The 17,842-nt window shown below is 34.7% G+C and overlaps 1 protein-coding gene across 1 annotated transcript; it reads right to left on the bottom strand.

Moving 5' to 3' along the window:
- Positions 1-856: 856 nt before the first annotated feature.
- Positions 857-17,812, bottom strand: LOC115695415 (probable DNA helicase MCM9). Its single transcript, XM_030622480.2, has 20 exons — positions 17,532-17,812; positions 17,333-17,435; positions 17,133-17,238; positions 16,846-16,984; positions 16,094-16,160; positions 15,259-15,433; positions 14,355-14,454; positions 13,410-13,507; positions 13,025-13,090; positions 12,842-12,934; positions 11,527-11,643; positions 10,685-10,757; positions 9,955-10,021; positions 9,140-9,221; positions 8,813-8,934; positions 8,662-8,729; positions 1,804-1,913; positions 1,662-1,709; positions 1,431-1,583; positions 857-1,301 (listed from the first exon to the last, which is right to left on the bottom strand). Exons 1-20 carry the CDS (start codon positions 17,651-17,653, stop codon positions 1,240-1,242), a joined length of 1,971 nt encoding a protein of 656 aa, XP_030478340.2. The 5' UTR covers positions 17,654-17,812; the 3' UTR covers positions 857-1,239.
- Positions 17,813-17,842: the final 30 nt, after the last annotated feature.

Below are 17,842 nucleotides of genomic sequence, written 5' to 3'. Positions count from 1 at the left end.
TCAACTCTAAGACAATTTCTAGCACGAATAGATACAGAATATGTAACTAGTTTTGTCATAACATCTATAGATCGGTTTATTATTAAGTTTTATTTTGACAAAAAATCAGTTTAGGGTCCTATTTGTACAATTTTCAAAAAAATACAAGATCTATATTGTCATTTAACAAACAGAAGGTCCAATTAGTAACTTTGCAAAACACAAGGTCTAAAATGATATTTACTATTTTTTTAATTTTTAAAAAAATAAAAGGTACAAGTGTCATTTAATCTAATAGAGTATATAAATATTGTGTACAACGAGCATTGGGTAGCTTGGACAATTGCACAAAGTCCTCATAAAACTTTTTTTTTTTAGAAAGAAAAGGTTTATTTTTATTTTTTTTTTATTTTTTCGTTTTTTTTCTATTATACATAAAAAAAAATTATGACTGTATCTTAGACAAAAAAAAAAAAAAACAAAGAAAAACTTGCAATGGAATTATGGTCTTAAAGTACATGATTGTTTTTATAAAGGGCCCAATTTTAAACTTTTATACTAGTGTTGTCAAAATATATATATATATATATATATATATATATAGAATTATGTAAGTGCACATATCATAAGTAATGCTTACATAGGTACATAGGTGAAATCGAATTCACGGAAATTGAAATTGATTACTAACTAAATTAGACTTTGATTTTATTTGGTTGAAAAATAATTTAGAAAGAACACTATAAATTGACAGAAAATTAAAGAAATGATTAAAGTTGTTTAACTATATATAGATGTGAAATTAAGTATATAAAATTTTAAAGTTGTGAAATTATGTATAGTTGTGAAATTATGTATAGATGTTAAATTAAAGTTGTTTAATCATCTGCTTATTATTATTATCATTATTATTATTTTCGTTCAACATATACTATAGATGATTTTCTTATTAATTTACCTAATAACGCTCATATCGGTATGAATAGATCATCTGCTAAAAAAAATACATACATTATCCAATATTACAAAAGCAAATGCAAATGCAAATCTCACACCTCATTTCCCTAGAGTTCTAAATACATCATTGTTAATGAGAGCTGCCAAAAAAATAATTTACACTTAAAAGTATTGTAGCAGCCTTCAATTTAAGTTGTATGCAAGCCATCTCTTCTCGAGGTGGTCGAAATTAAGCAGCGAACATCAAACTCACTTGACGTCCTATGTCAAACTCGAACAACATCCCGTTCCTTTACCGATCAATTATTCAGAAGATTCATCAAATGATCTTAGCTTTTCAAGAATCAGTCTTTCTTGATTGATATCTATGAAGTAAACAGTTAAGAATCAGTCATCACACAAGGCAGTGTGACATTCTTAAATATGTTCTTTTTATAAATAGCTGACGAAAAAACATGTAAACTTATGTATATATAAGTAAAGTAGGAGGATACATTCGAGATCAGGGTTATCTGTGAAATTCGAGTGCAGAGCATTCCCAACACTGTCTACAATAGCCGAGGTAGTCATGGAAGATTCGATGCATAAAATGGCTGTAATGGCATCTAACCGTGTCACCTCATTTCTGAACATTAGTCTTGCATGTGCTGAAAGAAACATTGACAAAATCAAAATCTTAGGTAGGGATTCTCACATGATAATATTAATCTTAAAAGGTAACATACCCTGAGCTAAGCGTATCAAACTTTCAAGCATGCGCACCGTTGTCCTAGCTGAAACACAGTACATCTCCTATTAAAACTAGTAAAAAGGAAAAAATACCAATCTGCTATATGAGAAAAAATAAATGTTTAATTTAGTTTGAACCTGCATTGTGAGTTGCAGATCTTCTTTGAAGCTGGTAATAGCTTGAGATAACTGTTTCAGCTTCTTTTGTTAGGATTGGTGAAAAATGTTCTTTTACATACTGAATATACCTGCAAGATGTCACCAAACACTTGAAAATAATGCGTGGTTTACACTGAAATATAACTGTCATGTAAATATAGGATTGACAGAAAAACATCTTCAACTGCGGTCAGTATCAGTTTTAACTGGTATTCTTTAAAATGAACACCAAATTAGGGAGAGATGATACCAATAGGTCATTCCAAGGTCAAGAGATCTCATGATACTTGTGGAGGGTTGGTCCCTATTTCTCTGGACCTTTGTTAGACTCATCTATTCGGATCCTTGTTGCATTTGAAGACTTGCTAGTTGCAACAGTCAATCCAAGACTCAAGACTCAACTTAACGGTTTGTAACAGAATCTGTTAATTCTGTTACAACTTACCTTAACTCATCTACTCTCTCTCTCACCTTATTTATACTTAGACTCTTAACCTGATCAACTAAGAGTTAAAACATTAATTATACAGTGAGATTTCTAGAGAGAAGTTCAGAGAGAGAACTTGTATCAATGAGAGAAATGTGTAATGGGAGCTTGAGTGAGGAAGATCATTTCTGATCTGGGTGTGTAACACATTTCCACATAGTGAATTCGACTCAAGGCAATGCTTTGGCCTTGGAGTAGGACCAGTCTCATTGACTCGGATCTAAACCAAGTAAAACTGGTTGAGTTCTTATCTGTTTTACTTTTCTTGCATTTACTCTTTTTGATCACCCAGTGTTTGAATTGTGCTCTGTTTTTCTGGTTTGTGTTTTCAGATTAGATTGCTACTGGTTTTGTGTATTGCAGTTTGGGAATCCTAACAATACTCTTTATACATTAGCCATATAAACACACTTGGTGGCGTCAAAGAGAATTTACAAGAGAAATTTATGAGCTCATGCTCACAACCCTTGCATTTATCTTTCCAGATGATATTTCCATATGACAATCATCTACGAAAAATTATGTTTTGAAGGCAAGTCATCCCTCTGCATACATTGATGATAATTGCAATTAATGTAAAATGTAAATTTATAATATTTATTGGAACATTACTAATGCACTTCCTCCCATAATTTAATCTAAATTGGAAACTTTCATAAAGAAATATGGTTTGGCTGTGGTTTTTGAAAATGCAAAGTGAGGAAAATCACTTTTATTGTTTAGGATAGTGATAATCAAACAAGGCTTTAAAGAGAAGCCAGGATCTTGTTAAAGTTTAAGGGGTCTGAAGCTTTACTTGGAACATTATTTGGTCTTAAAGAGTCTTTCTTCTATGGATAATGTAGAAAATAGTGATTCGAATTGTGTGTTGATTTCATAGAATAATACATATTTATATACAGAGTTAGGAGACTAAATATCTACTAAATATCTACTAAATATCTAACTCACTTACAGCTAATATACACCTAATATCTAACACTCCCCCTCAAGCTGGAGCATAGATGTTAATCATGCCCAGCTTGTTACAAAGATAATCAACCCGCACCCCATTCAAAGCCTTTGTAAAAATATCTCCTAGTTGTTCTCCGGTCTTCACATATCCTGTGGAGATCAGACCTTGTTGAATTTTCTCACGAACAAAATGACAATCAATCTCAATGTGCTTAGTTCGCTCGTGGAATACGGGATTCGAGGCAATATGAAGAGCAGCTTGATTATCACACCATAATTTTGCTGGAATAGAAGTCTTAAACCCAAATTCAGTCAAAAGCTGATAAATCCATATTACCTCACACACAGACTGGGCCATAGCTCTATATTCTGATTCAGCACTGGATCTAGATACAACATTTTGTTTCTTACTCTTCCAAGAGACCAGATTGCCCCCAACAAATACACAATATCCTGAAGTGGATCGTCTATCTACCTTGGAGCACCGCCCAATACGCATCGAGAAAAACACTCAATCTGGGTATGTCCATGATCCTTGTAAACTATACCTCGTCCTGGTGCTCCTTTTAAATAACATAAAATTTGTTCTAATGCTGCCCAATGATGAATTGTTGGAGAAGACATGAACTGACTGATAACACTAACCGGGAATGCAATATCTGGACGAGTCACAGTTAAATAATTCAACTTTCCAACTAACCTGCGATATTTCTCAGGATCTTCAAATGGTTTCCCATCACGTGTAAGATGCACAGCTGGATTCATTGGAGCATTGCAGGGTTTTGGTCCCAATTTCCCTGTCTCAGTTAGCAAATCAAGTACATACTTTCTTTGAGACAGAAGAATACCTTGTTTACTCCGAGTAACTTCAATCCCCAAGAAATACTTGAGCTCCCCTAAATCTTTCGTGTTAAACTGGGTGTGAATGAAAGACTTAAGGGATGAGATGCCTTCGCATCACTTCCCGGTAATAACGATGTCATCAACATACACCACTAACAAAATGATACCAACGAGTTGATCTTTTATAAAACACGAGAATGATCCGACTTACTTTTCAACAAACCAAACTTCTCAACACTCGACTAAATTTACCAAACCAAGCACGAGGGCTTTGTTTCAATCCATATAAAGATTTGCGAAGATGACAAACTCGCCCTAACTCCCCGAGCAACAAACCCGGGAGGTTGCTCCATATATACTTCTTCCTCAAGATCTCCATGAAGAAAAGCATTTTTAATATCAAGCCGATGCAAAGGCCAATGATGAGTAGGTTTGCCATGGAAATGAACGGTCGAACGGATGTGAGTTTAGCAACGAGGAGAAAAAGTATCACAATAGTCCACTCCATAGGTTTGAGCATAACCCTTGGCAACAAGACGGGCCTTTAAGCGAGCAACCGTGCCGTCCGGATTGAATTTAACCGTGAACACCCATTTACACCCGATGGCCTGTTTTCCGGAAGGTAAATCAACCAAGACCCAAGTACCATTCGCAACCAAAGCATTCATCTCTTCTATCATTGCAGCAAGCCAACCAGGATGAGACATCGCTTCTCGAACAGTTTTAGGAATAGTGATAGAATCAAGAAAAGCAATAAAAGAACAAGAAGAAGAGGAGAGATGATTATAAGACACAAAAGAAGTAATAGGAAAAGTACATTGGCGTTTACCTTTACGTAGTGCAATGGGAAGATCATCCGAGATTTCGGATGCCGATGACGAAGATGCGGGTGCGGGACATGAAACGGGGAGGTGGAGGAGGGGGCGCCCGGTGTACACTATAGGAGGCCGAGGGAGTGGTGGAGGTGGTAGAGGTGGTGGAGGTGGTGGAGGTGTAGACACCGTGGGGGTGACGACCGAGGCGGTGAAGGAACTAGAGACCCGCCGTAACATGTAGCGGGCGCATAGGATGTGACGAGAATAAACCAACAAATCATCATCCTCCCCCGACTAGTAGAAGTAGTGGAAGATGAAAAATAAGGTGTATTTTCTACAAAAGTAACATCAATAGAAACAAGATATTTGTTGAGATCGGGACAATAACACCTATACCCTTTACGAAGACGAGAATAACCAAGAAAGACACACTTTAGTGCCTTAGTGGTCTAATTTGGTGACGGATGGACGGACATCGCGAGCAAAACAAACACTACCAAACACTCGCGGAGCAACCGGAAATAATGACTTATTAGGAAAAAGAATTTTAAATGGAATTGCACCATTAAGAACGAGAGGATGGCATGCGATTAATAAGAAAGCATGCCGTGGAAACCGCATCGGCCCAAAAAGGTTTAGTGGACTTTCATTTGAAACAAGAGAGCACGTGCGGTTTCAAGAAGATGTACGTTTTTACGTTACGCAACACCATTCGAGGTGCCGTATCAACACAAGAAGTTTCATGAAGCATGCCATTAGAGGTCATATAAGATTGAAATTGAGCGGACATGTACTCTTTGGCATTATCACTTCTCAAAGTACGAATAGATACATTAAATTGAGTTTGAATCTCAAAGACAAAAAGCACGAATATAGAAAACAACTCGTAACGATTTTTCATTAAATATAACCAAGTTACACGAGAATAATCATCCACAAAAGTAACAAAATACACGAATCCGGAGGTTGAGACAAAATAGGAGAAGGACCCCAAACATCGAATGAACTAACTCAAAAGGAACACTAGCACGTTTATTGACACGTGGACTCAAACTAACACGATGATGTTTGGCAACCGACATGACTCACAATCTAACGAAGATAAACTACTATATTGGGGACACGGTTTCTTGAGCAAAGGAAGGGATGGATGACCTACAACGACAATGAGCCTCAAAAGCGGAAGCAACACTCGAACAAGCAATAGAGGTTGGCGGAAGTGGGTCAAGAACATACAAGCCACCGCATTCATGTCTTTTACCAATAATCTTCTTCGTCACAAGATCCTGAAACAAACAATGATCGGGAAAGAATGAGATGCAACAATTTAGATTACGAGTGAGTTGACTAACGAGAAAGCAAATTAAAGGACAAATCGGGTAAATGTAAGGCCGATGACAAAGATAGCATAGGTGTAGGAACAATAGTGCCGGATCCAAGAACGAAGCCGTTGACCCATCGGCTAAGGTGACAACGAAGTGGGACTATGAGACCGAAAAGTGGAAAAGAGACGGGAATTACTGTCATATGATACGTGGCACCGTAATCAATGACCCATTTTGAGGATTTAGAAAGAAGGCATGCATTAGAGTTACCCGATTCGGCAATCGCGATGTGAGAAGAAGATGAAGACTTAAGTGTTTCACGATACCTTGAGAACTTGGCAAATTCATCGGCGAAATAAGGACCGATTTGTCGGATGCATCACTAGTGCTTGCAATATTGGCGAGTGTTGTTGTCGATTCTTAAATTGTAACTTCCTACACTCAAACTTGGTGTGGCTGGTTTCTTACAATAATTGCACATGATGCTCCCGAGAATTTGGTGTGCGGTTATCGGGTCCTTGTGAATTACCTCCTTTAAATCCACTTGGAGTAGAGTTTCTTTCCGTGCGTAATTATTACGACTCACCAAGGCGCTATTCGGAGGAGTTGAAGAGGTAGTCTCGTGCGAAGAACACGAGTAAACACATCTTGTAAAGAGGAGACATCGAGAACCGTAAAGAACTTGTGACTTTGCGAGTCAAATTCGGATGAGAGTCCCGCAAGAAAACTCATAATAGCCATCTGTTCTCGTTGGCGCTGTTGAACTTTTACATCAGGACTAAACGGTAATAGCACATTAAGTTCTTCATATGTTTTCTTGAAAGCCATAAAATAATTCATAAGAGACTTATCTTGTTTCTCCGCGCGATAAAAAGCTTTGCAAACATCATATATGCGAGATATGTTGTCTTTGCCAGAATACAAAAACTCCAAGTAACCCATTAGTTCTTTAACCAATTCACAATGATTAATCAAACTAATTACCTCATTATCGATAGAATTTCGAATTTGAAGGAACAAGCGAGCATCCTCACGGAGCCATATTTTCCTTGAATCGTTTGTTTCTTCAGGAGGATCGTCAGTCAAGTGATCATCTTTGTCAATACTCCTCAAATACAGTCGAATCGTCTTACTCCATTCCAAATAATTCGAACCAATCAACTTATGATCCGTGATTTTAGACATCACGGGAACAACATCAGAAACAACAACTGATTTTGAATCTAATCTTATCTCTGCCATAATCTCAAAAACAAACACAAAGGACAGAGAAAAAGAACAAAAGAACACCAAGGAATGAACACCCAAACACGAAGAAGACAAACAAATACCGAATTACAACCTAGAACAGATGCGAGTGGGCTTAGAAGAACCCAGTGAAGAATCGGCAACAGAACGCCGTCGAAGGCGCCGTCACACGCGCCTCCACGCGCCGGCGCGTGAGCCCCACGCGCAGAAGCTTCAGGCGGCGCGTGAGCCCCCCGCGCGAGGAATCCGGCGACCGGACGTCGGGGGGTTGTAGATCGGCGGGCAGGCGGTCCTCCCATGTGGGCGGTGAGAAAAGATGTTCACTCCAAATAGGATTTTCGAAAACAACCCTAAACTCAAACCCTAAATTTTTTTTTTTTTTTTTTTTTTTTTTTTTTTTTTTTTTTTTTTTCAGAACCCTAATTTCGAATTTCGAATTTTGAATCACAATGCTCTGATACCATGTAGAAAATAGTGATTCGAATTGTGTGTTGATTTCATAGAATAATACATATTTATATACAGAGTTAGGAGACTAAATATCTACTAAATATCTAACTCACTTACAGCTAATATACACCTAATATCTAACAGATAAGAAACTCAAGGTTTTCATTAACCAAAACTTCTTTTACCTCTTTCACAAGCTTTCTAGGAGGAGAATCTAAACCAAAACTCAAAGGAAATATCTAAAGAGATAATTACACAAGACACCATTATTTGTAAAAAAATTATATTTTTACGTTTAAAGAATTTTTTTTACATTTTTACGGTTTTCCATAGAAATAACATGAAAACAACAAGAAAACTACATAAAAGTACTGTGAAAATAACATTTAAATAACATCAAAATAATAACAAAAAATAACATACATATAACAAAAAATCAACAACAAATTAACAAGATAACAACATAAAAAGACTGTATTTTCTGTAAATAAAATCAAAAAAACCGTAAAAATGTTTAAAATTCCGTGAAACTGTATTTTTGTAATTTTTTTGGTTGTTTTTGTGTATTTGTGAAATTATCCCATATTTAAAATACCTAACTGGGAATGACAAAGAAATTGAAAAAAAAGAAAAGATTAAGCTATTCCTTCAAATGTTAATCTTGTACCTCTAAAAAATAGAAGTATATAAAATAGTGTTCGTGCTGTCATTTTACCTCCGAAGCAAAGGAAAGGGCCAGATTTTCGACAAGTCTTCAGCAGTCTCATCTTTTTCAGGTTTTCCCTGTAAAAGTAATAAGATAAAAATCACAATAAAGTCATGCAATGGCTTTATAGAAAACAGAGTGGTATTAAAGAGTTGAATACCTCAAAAAGAATGTGAGATGACACAACCCCATCCCATTCAGGATTTTTTGTATCTAAAAGGACAAGGACTATATCAAATCTGCTCAATAAGGGACCAGAGAGTGCAGTATTTACAGATAGAGCTAACAAAAAAGACACATAAAGATATCATTAGAAGAAAGAAGTTTGAACACAACTATCAAATGACTGACACATCAAAAAATCGTATTCATTAAAAATATTACATTAGAAAGTGCCGAGGTTATCTATTATGGGGGAAAATTCATATTTAGTAATCATACAAAATTAATAAAACCAATAAGCATATGTACATAATCAGAGCAATACATTGATCAGGATCATACTGTCCCTTTGGATTTGTTGCGCCAAAAACAATGGTCCTTGTACTTAGAGTTGTCACAAGACCAGCCTGGAGGAAACGGGAAAATGAAGAAGGAGAATAAAGGAAAGTATTGGGACAAGTATTAGAATGAGCTAAGATGGACATGGTAAGAGAATCACACAAAATACAACAAGAAAATAATAAAAGCTCAACTTCAGTAATTAATAAAAATGAAATGTAATTTATGAACTGGTATGTTAAGAGCATGTAACGCCTATCAACTTCAACCACCATAATAATATCTCTCAATTTGGTAAAAAAAAACAATAAATCTGATAACTGCAAGTCCACCAGACCATAAAGCTAGACATCAGTAAGTTGTTTAACTTGAAACAAATTGTGCTGTAATGTTGTTGATCAATTCATACAAAAACTTTGTATGATAAACTATGAAACTTGATTGGAAACGATTCAACTTCAGAAAATGAGCAGATATAAGACTGAATATGTAATTAGTAATTTGGCAGTAAATTACAGGAATCTTCTATCTTAGCAAACAAAATAACCCATCATGCAAATGTTCAAAACATTGAACTGTAAAAACCCTGGATATATAGGAGACACTATCATATATATATCAGAAATCCTCTTTTACTTCCCCTCCATTAGGACAAATGAGAGTTTCATTAACTTTTGTTTATGATTGTAACTAAGATGGAACACAATCATAGGTTGCCGTTTCAGTTAAAGTACAATCAATTATCTACTTCAAACTTAAATTCCTAAAAACAAGTACTCGTAGATCATCAAAGAATGTTACCTTGGCAACACTTATAGTTTGCTGTTCCATTGCTTCATGTATGGTTGCTCTATCATGTTCTCTCATGCTGTTGAAGAAAGTGATATCAAACTTGATATTTTCGCACGAACAAAATAACTGATGAAATTTATGAAAAGATTAAAATAATAAAATGATATATTCTCTGCTCTATAATGATTTTGAAAATATCATTTAGATTGACTGAGGTTTATAGAATCCAAACAATTTCCTGTTCTGTGACAGGTGAAAATACTCAAAAATTACAAAAAGAAACAGAAAAATAAAATAACATGGAGCAATCATAATTGAAAATTTTGAATGATAATATAAGTATTAATTTAATTCATACAATATTTGATTAACGAGTAGAAAATTGTAAGAACGCATGAAAAGATTAAAAAAAAAAGGTTAGGCTTTCTTAATGTATAAGCTTTAGAAAACATGTGAATATTATATTGGAATGATTTCTAGAGAATGTCAATTACACTTTTTTTGTTGTATGTCCATTCCTTTTCAATCTTTCCTTAATGCTTTTCTCTTTTTGATAAGAAATAGTATCATATCAATGATACTACTAACAATTATAACAAGAAAAAAGATGAAGAGATAGAGAATAAATTTAGTAAATACAGGTAGGAAAATATCATGACGCACATGATGTATGTTAGGTTCAGAAAATTGAAAGCGAGACAAAGTAGTTTCATCAAAACCCGATAAGCATAACAAATACCTATCAAATTCATCTATGCAGCAAAGTCCTCCATCTGCTAAAACTAGGGCCCCAGCTTCCAACATCCATTCTCCTGCATATTCCCCAAATATAGTAAAGCTAGTTACACGAAATATTACAAAAGATAATATTTATATTTTACATATGACATAATAGTCGATTGTTACAAGAAGCTTTGCAGAAACATATAAAGAACAAAGATGTAGTACAGGTACAATGCAGACAAGAAACTAAAACAATTTGTCGCCAAGAGAAAATATGAAAACTTTCTATCAAAGATAAATAAAACCACATCTATTTTAACATGCTTTTAAAATACTAAATGTGAAAGGGTACAAGCTTACAAGAACCCAAATTTAGCAAAAGATGAAGACCAGAAAATCACTACTTCACAACCATCTGATCAGACTATTCACACCCATTGGAAAAAAAATTGGAGTTTTATGATGAAATATTTGGTAATCATAACAAAGATGTTCTCAGTCATTGAGAGAGTTGCTGACTTGAAATGTGAACAAAAAGGGAGATATAGAGAGAGGAAAGTCAGAACAGAGACAATGAGGTAGGGGACAGCACTAGGTTGTGCAAGGTTATTCCTGATTCTTAACTGGAATGTTTTTCTGGTCCTTTTCTAATTGGGCCTAACACTCTGGAAATTAGAAATGCCAGAATAGGATAACACTTGATATTTATCAAAAATGCCCAGAAAATATCATATTCGCAAAGCAGAAAATAGACATGGAAAATATACCGGATCAGTCAATCCAAATTGACAGTCACAACTTCTGTCAGATTCCTAACTCCATAGGTACAAGTTTAGGATGGAGAAATGAGAAACATACCTGCATCCTTGACTGCAGTGACAGTTAGTCCAGCACTGCTGCTCCCTAAGCCAGTAGTGATAACAGATCTGTTGCTTAACTTTGCAGCAAATTTCAAGAATTGAGATTTCCCAGTACCTGAGAAAAGCCTTGAGAAATCTTACAGCATATACATTACATTTTTCATATAATAATGCATTGATTACATATTAGATTTGAAAATCAGAACTAATGATAACTCCTTGATCAATGATTGGTAATACATATAAATATACATGCGTATATTGAAAAGATAACTCCCACTGATATAGTGAGCAAAATAAAACAAGGGCCAGAAACCCCAAGGGAAAGGGAAAGCAACAAACAATTAAACTGAGTTACATTACTCAACCAAGACAAATCATGATGTTGGTGAGGATAAATTAACAATGACTAGAGAAGAATTTTGACAAAGAATCTATTTTTATTGGAAAAATTAATTATGATTGATAAGTTCTATTTTCAAGGAAGACTTCAGTAATTTCTAATTTTCTCCAGTTACAATAAATGTAGATAATGCATGTGTTAGACCAAAGAACTATCCACTATTCTAACCCCCCATACTCTAATATAAGGAAGAACACCTCCTATACTTTGGGTGTGACCATATGTCTCAAGTGTTGAAACCTATAACTATCCACTATTCAAACTTTAGAATAAAATTAGAACCCAACAAACACAAAAAGAACACATGAACATACCAAAAACACCAATACTGATATTCTACATGGTTCAGCCAATATTGAATTCATCCATGAGTCCAACCAGTAAAGATATGTCTTCTATTGAGAAAATAAACCCTGAAGTTTTGAACTATAAAGTCCAGTCCTGGAGCTTTCTTATGTACTTTCTTGCTTTCAAGATTTCTCTCTATAATTTATAATCTCTATTTTCCCACCCTTAGACTAGTTACAAGACATACACCGCCTATTATTTGCATTAAAAGACACTTATTACTAAAGATAATTTGTTTGTACTAGCCCAAGTTATTTTACAAGAAAATTCATACAGTCGACAGGCTTTTGAGTACATTCAAATATTATGAATAAATAAAGCTCCTCTGTAACCAATGTCTTTACACCTGGTGACATTGAAATAGACTCTCGTAACATATCGTATGATTCAGCTAGAAGAGTGGTGTTCTTATTCATCTAGATTTAAGTGATTGCTAATTTCCTTTCAGAATTTTGAAGAAAAGAAAGCTACTTCAACTGAAGCATAACATGAATGCAGTAGTCCTAAATCGTAAGAATTTTATTCAAGTAATGAAGCCTATAAGTAGGTACTGAAAAGGTACCTGGGTCACCAACCAAAAGTAAATGAGACTCTCCCCGTACCTTGGTTCCAGAAGCATCAACATGTTGCACACCTCCAATAAGTGTTAATGCAACTAAGTTGAAAAAAGGAAAAGTGAATGTAGTGAATTATTAAAAGGTCAGCCCATTCAAAATCTATGAATTTATGTGAGAAATCTATGTACCTGCTAGCTTTACAGTAAAGAGTCCAAATATTTGTGGGCAAACACCTCGTAATATTGCATTTCTCCCTGAAAAAAATTTCAACAAGACATTGTCATTATAAACAAAAATGAAGTAATAACAATCTTACTTAAGAGGGGGCCTAGAATCCAATATTTTATTTTATTTTAAAAAAAAGATCTCTAAATGATTAATGCTGAAGGATTGAATCTGACTAATAAAAGAGCACTCTTTTATAAAATGATGTGTGTGTATATTTTAATCAATGCGCCTTACCCTTCAAAGGGGTATCCTGAAACTCAGACCAAGTCAATTGAATTTCATAATAGAAGAACACTCATTTATGAAATATATATAGATATAGATATATTAATCAACCAGCCTTACCTTTCAAAGGGGTATCCTTAAACTCGGACCAAAATTGATCGAACTTCATAATGACATCATGAGGAATAGTAATATCTGATTTCAGCTCATTTGTTCTCCTAAAAATGTGTATACAAAGTACGTGAGCTACATATAGCTTTACCTAAATGAAAAAAAGAAAAGAAAAGAAAAAGAAAAAAACAGAACAAGACAGTCTCCCTTTTTTTTTCATCACCCATTTGTTTTCTTTCTTTCATTTGCCTTATTGGGAACATCTCACTTATTTAGAGCAGCATCAAATGGATGACATCTGCTTAGGATAGGTGATGATAAAAATGCTTTTCACTCTTGAGGCATAAAATTAAGTTCCTCACTGGCAGCAAATATATTTATATTTGAACAGGTGTTTTGAAATATCCACAGCATCAAATCTATGGTAGTATGTCAACTTTCATGTAATACTGGTTCCAAGATTTTTCTTTTTTTGTTATGAATGAGCTAAGTAATCTACTCAATCAACGAAAATCCTGAATTCTAGTTCTATTTTTCTAACCAAATTTTGATACTCAGATAAGATAAGTTGACATATAAAAAGTACTTCCTACATTATTGTTTTCGCCAAAAACTCATTTGTATTATTTTTAATATAGAAATACATTTGTAACAAGTTTGGAGTCTCTTTTCAGTATCTGTAGCTATTTCAATCTATCTGATATTACTTTCGCATCCCTTAAAAGAGTTACCACCAAATCCTTTTCTATCCCTTTGAATTAAAACATCAACTGACTGCACTAATGATATCCCTTGTATCATATGAAAGATGGGATTATGGTTCCCCAAGACCAAGGCGAGGTAATGAGCTAAACTAATTAGCTCCCTTTACCACATATGACTCCAATGGAACAATAACCATCTCTCTCAACAATGAAAAATATTTGTTCCTTCAAACAAAGCTGTTACATTTACCTCACATGATTAGCAATCAGCACAGGATCAAGGTCGCAGCGAACATCTTTTAAGTCAGGTGACCACCTTGCAGTTAAGACGCCAGTGACTATAATGTCATCTGTAAAGCAGCATATTATTACCACCACTATGAACATACTAGAATAAAAAAGAATACAGTAAAGCAAAAAATCTGATCTGGGAATTAAATGGAAAAATATCAAGCATATTCAAGAAACTTCACCTACAATATAAATGTAATTAACAGATAGATAGATTCAGTGCAAAGAAAGGCTTACAATATCAAACATGTTTTTTAAAACATCAAATTTCACACTAATAAAATTTTATTGATTTATTGTATACACTGCTACCGTAAATTTGGGCTGCACTTTGTCCAGCCGATGAAAAGTTATAGCTTAGATTTGAAAAGGCTGAATTTCATAATCTTATAAATCAAACTGGTAGGCACAAAATTTCATTGTTACTTCTAAAATTATATTTCCTTGCTTTTGTGCATGAAGTTAAAATTGTACCATCACATGTCCCTAAAATCATTAAATAACTATAATACTGTTCTTGGTCTAGTCTAGCAGTTCGAATATTCACATTATCGTCGTATTCAAACATGTGGACCAAGCACAGTAAGAGAAAGTTTAAAGATCATTTATGAAACGAATTGAAGTTCAGGGAGAAATTAAGAGAGCTAAGGAGGTTCTGTCTGCTGAATATAGATTATACTTTAATTTGTATGAATAAATAACTACAAAGCAAGAGAATGTGTCCAAATAATTCATAGATATGTTTCTAACAATGAAAACAGAAGTAATCTAATATGAAGTTTCTCTGCAAAGACATGAGAAATCAGTGATGATAGGAAGCAAATTCAAGAAACCGAAAATCTGAAATCCCAAGAATTTGGTACCTCCTGCTTTAACAATATCAACAAGATCATCTTTTAGAATGACAAGGATTGAACGAGGAATAGCCCCCACCCCTAATACATGTGTACTTTCTTGGATTTTGATTTCCTGATAATCGTGGCATGTTATGGAACCTTCTAAATATTTGAAATTTGTGCCACCACAGAATTTCGATCTCTGTTGTTCAAAAATACCAGAAGTATAATTAGACTCAAATAAGTTACTATTAGAAGAGATGTAGCACATAAGCAAAGAATACCATGTTGCAATATGTAAATTCTGAAGTGAGTGCTCTTTGAAATTGAAGTTTCACTCAAAATATTAGGATATTTTTATCTTTGGCTTGGAAAGATCTTATAAGTGACAATCACAAGGATAGGCCTCCAATACGCTTCACATAATAGTTGGCGACAGAAGAATTAAATATGGGCACTAATTGTATTTTGCTTTGGGTAGTGGTCCTTTGTCCTTGGTTGGTTATGTGTTTGGCATGAGGTAATCATTTTAGTTTGTTCGGGTGTAGTGGTAGTTTTGCATTTGTATTGTTCAATGGTAATATATATTCGGCTCTTTAATTTTGAGGAGAGATAGGCAATTAGTATTAGTGATTTTGAATGAGCTTCGACTCAAGTGGGGAGTCTCCAAGTTCTCTCAAACAACTTGGAAAGCTTGTACTCATGCTTTAATATATGACACAGCCTACTGCCATTTCTAATCAGAAGTACTGTTACAGTTACATTGAATATTGCTGTGAATTGTTTCTAATTTATCATTTATGGAGTATGACACACATCATAGCAAAATTAACTGGTTGAGCTCGTGATGGAGAATACATACCTGCATTGGACAATATGATGGCAACTGAACGGAGTTTCTAGTTTCTAGCTCAGGATAAACTAGGAAGCTGCACATAAACATAGATCAGCATCAAACAGAAACTAATTTTAATACAGACAAAGCAAGAGACATAAACCCCGGAGATGAATAAATAATTCACACTACGCAACACGCAGATAGTTTGTCAGTATATATTTCAAATTCAACCATCAGCTGCATGATAAAATATTTCATATTATCTTTTTCAAACTAATAAATAAGGCGTTGAACCATCTTTCAAGGCCATACACAAGCAGAAATTGTTGTTTCTAAACAAGTCACTTTTTAAATTCTAAAAGACTAGACATTTGATTATTCTAACTAATTACACACGCCAATTTTGAAATTTATACGCACTGTACCTGATACATCATTCATTTCAAGAATGTGTATTGGTAAATTATACAAGAATACAAAAAGTGTATGCAACTGCTAAGTGAAAGTGACTATGACATTGTGAAAACATGCATTACAAGTCTGCAACATAAACCAAAGAATCAAAGCTCTTGAAAGAATGTGCTATCAAGTATATCAACTGTGATACTAATAACATAGCCCCATATGTAATTATGTATTTCCCAACATTTTTCTGTGTCGACAAACCCATGATTAATTGCACAAATTTTAAAATGAAAGAATGCCATTTTGCTTATTTTAAGTTCTAAGGTTGTCAATTTGGCGAACTCGTCCTTAAGCCTGAACCAAAGACATACCTATGCTGGCATTTCTGGCATGAATACCACCTCTCCCCTTCATACATCTTGATCGCCCCGGAACGAATAACGGTCCCTTTAAGAGTAAGAAGAATCCCTCTATGCTTCACTCTCACGCACCCAATTCTTGGAAATGCATCTGTTCACAACCAAAAAAAAACTCAGCAATGGTATATGTATACATATATAAATATATCTATAGGCTACAACAAAAAAGAAAGAAAAGAAAACCGCCCATTTGAAATAAATTCCTCCGAATGATTAAAATAACATTAACAGAACATTACCAGATTTAGATAACTCGAAAAGAGAACCGTTGATGTCAATCCGAACATGAATGAACTCTTTCTTAACTCCTTTTTCAGAACCTTTAAATTCCTCCATTATGATTTTCTACAAACGCAAAATCGTCATTATAGTTACATTTCCATTGATACAGTCAAAACAATATTTACGTAGAGCTAGTGATAAAACTTCGCATAGGTACATGAGCCCAAACAGCCGCCTGGTCGAAGAAACGCAAGTACTCTGTGGGTTGAGAGAAGACGAGTCCAGCCAAAGAATAATCATCCTCCAATAACTCAGCAAACCTGAACACACACACAGAGAAAATTCATCAAAATTTCACCGAAAAAAAAAATCACTAACAAAAAATCATTAAGCTTAAATTTGGGGGTTTTACTTACTCAACGTAAAGAGGATAGTGAAGCTTAGAATCAGTTGAGAGAGCAATAGAGCGAAGTTGATCAGAATGGCGCCGTAAAAGGAACTGCGCCAACGATTTCACGTCGGCCGAAGAATCACTCATCGCCGGCGAATCAAAACGAAAGCGACGAAGACGACGACGACGATGATGATGAAATATGGGGTTTTGGCGGGAACTGCAAAAAATATATGCATACCCCACAGAGTTTCTTTCCTTCCTGGTTTTATGAAATGACGATTCTGTCCCTAATGGGAAAAGCTCTGTTCATCCATAATCTAGACTTTTTAGGTA

This window comes from Cannabis sativa, chromosome 6, assembly GCF_029168945.1.
Source record: "Cannabis sativa cultivar Pink pepper isolate KNU-18-1 chromosome 6, ASM2916894v1, whole genome shotgun sequence".
Lineage (NCBI taxonomy): Eukaryota > Viridiplantae > Streptophyta > Magnoliopsida > Rosales > Cannabaceae > Cannabis > Cannabis sativa.
This window is presented reverse-complemented; position numbering and strand designations above follow the sequence as displayed.